The 1,898-nt window shown below is 36.9% G+C and overlaps 1 protein-coding gene across 1 annotated transcript in view; it reads right to left on the reverse strand.

The window, feature by feature from the left end:
* Nucleotides 1-696: 696 nt before the first annotated feature.
* The window catches only part of fbxo25 (F-box protein 25), a gene marked incomplete at its 5' end in the record, with an annotated part of 14,887 nt that continues 13,685 nt past the window's right edge, over nucleotides 697-1,898 (reverse strand). The window contains 1 exon segment of the mRNA XM_014011556.1: nucleotides 697-1,513. Coding sequence (XP_013867010.1) covers nucleotides 1,424-1,513 — 90 coding nt within the window. The 3' untranslated portion in view covers nucleotides 697-1,423.

Genomic DNA, 1,898 nt, shown 5'->3' on the forward strand with positions numbered 1-1,898 from the left:
CTTTTCAGGACCCCACCTTGATGTTTTGGGACCCCACTTTGGGTCCCCACCCCAACTTTGGGAAACATTGGTCTATATAAACACCTTGAAATTGGCCTCTGTCTCTTTAAGAACCTCCTACCATTTCCAGCTTTCCCACTTCAGCACTTTTCACAACAGTGCTTCAGGGGAGGGGTGCTCTGTAGGGTGGGAGCTCAGCTGCTGACTGAGCTCCAGGGAGGAGCTTTGTGTAAAAAGGCGGTGCTTTGTACCAGCAAGCACACATGGCTACAGAAAACTCAAGGATTTCTCAAACATGCATGAATAAGTCAAAGCAACACTCTGGTATRTGYTTGATGAGGGAATGRCATGATAACATGATATAAAGCTCAAAATAGTTGATTTTGCTTAACACCCCCCCTTTAAGGTCAAAACTTGGTTTGACACATTTGTGATGACGAATCAGTTTAAAACCGGCCCAAAGGTCATCTCCTTCAGGAAATGCAAGGCATTTAATTGTAGAATTAAAACATCAGTCAAAAAACTTTTCCACACAATATAAATATAAATATTTGATCAGGTGACTGATAACTCATCACACTTTGTTTCCTCACGTCCAATTTTTTAGATCAAGCTGATACTCTGTATTATCCAAAATTAGCTAAATAATTTAAATCTACAAGTGTTATAATGACAGTACTAACAGAAATATTCAACAATAGTTTTAAGTATTTATTTCATAGCTATTTTTTTCCCAATAAAAGTTACAATAGTACCATCCAGAGCATGAACCAGTAAAGGGATATTACAAAAGTTGGAAGAGGGTTACAAAATATTTTCTGACTTAATCATTAACATTTCCTTTTTTTGTTACTTTACACTTCTGACAAAAGTAGAAAAACTTGTACAGCTAACAGTGCTCAATGCTAATTTTGTTTAGTGCCGACATAATCGACGTACGCACAGCACAACAGGAACTGACGAAGGACGACAATTAGTTTGTAAACAGAGGAAAACATGACAAACAAGCAGAAAAATGCCACCAAAACCAAACGGATCATAATCCAGATTAACTTTTCAATAAATATTTAACAAATCCTTTGTTTTGTGTTAACGTTCATTTCTATTTCTTATAACTTTATTACATATAACCACCTGAACGTGCAAAAACATGTTTAAACATTAAATCCTTTCAATATATTTATATTGCACACTTACATATTCCCTTTCTAGGGAGAAGTTGTTTTTTTTCTGTCTTAAAGACAAACGTTAGTGCAGAAAAAACAGAAGTTCCTTTTTATGATTACCAACATTTTGTTYTGTGGAAAAAGAGCAAACACTTTGTCCAATTGAAGCCCTTATTATTGGAGTCAAACACAGTCCACAGGCTTGGCGTAGGATTGAGAGTAAACAGACGGTTGGATTCGACGCCGTCACGGAGGATTTAAAATTTGAAGAGGTCGATAAAGTGCTGCGGAGAAATGGGCATCAGGCAGCTGTCTGGATCGTTGGCTGTGCAYGGGTGGCCAAAGTCCTGAGAGAAAAATGAACCAAAGTGTTAGGAATGAAACCACAAAACATCAGCTAATAGAGATGACTGACACGATAACGAACGGCTGATAACAGAACATAAAGCAGTTGTTTGGAAAAGAATGAAGGGGTTTAGATTAGGGCTGCCACAAATGATTATTTTTRTAATCGATTAATCGCCGATTATTTTTTCGTATAGTCGACTAATCAGATCATACATTAATTGAATAAAAAACATAGAGCTTATCGCGCCAGAATGCAGCTGCTATTTTATAACCATGGTTAGATTTTAGCTTTATGCTAACTAAAAATAATTGCTGCTCTGCAGATATTGTACAGGTTTCTCTTTCATTTTCTTAAAATGATCCCACACTTTTGAGCTCCGTTGC

Source organism: Austrofundulus limnaeus, unplaced genomic scaffold (assembly GCF_001266775.1).
Source record: "Austrofundulus limnaeus strain Quisiro unplaced genomic scaffold, Austrofundulus_limnaeus-1.0 Scaffold82, whole genome shotgun sequence".
Classification (NCBI taxonomy): Eukaryota; Metazoa; Chordata; class Actinopteri; order Cyprinodontiformes; family Rivulidae; genus Austrofundulus; species Austrofundulus limnaeus.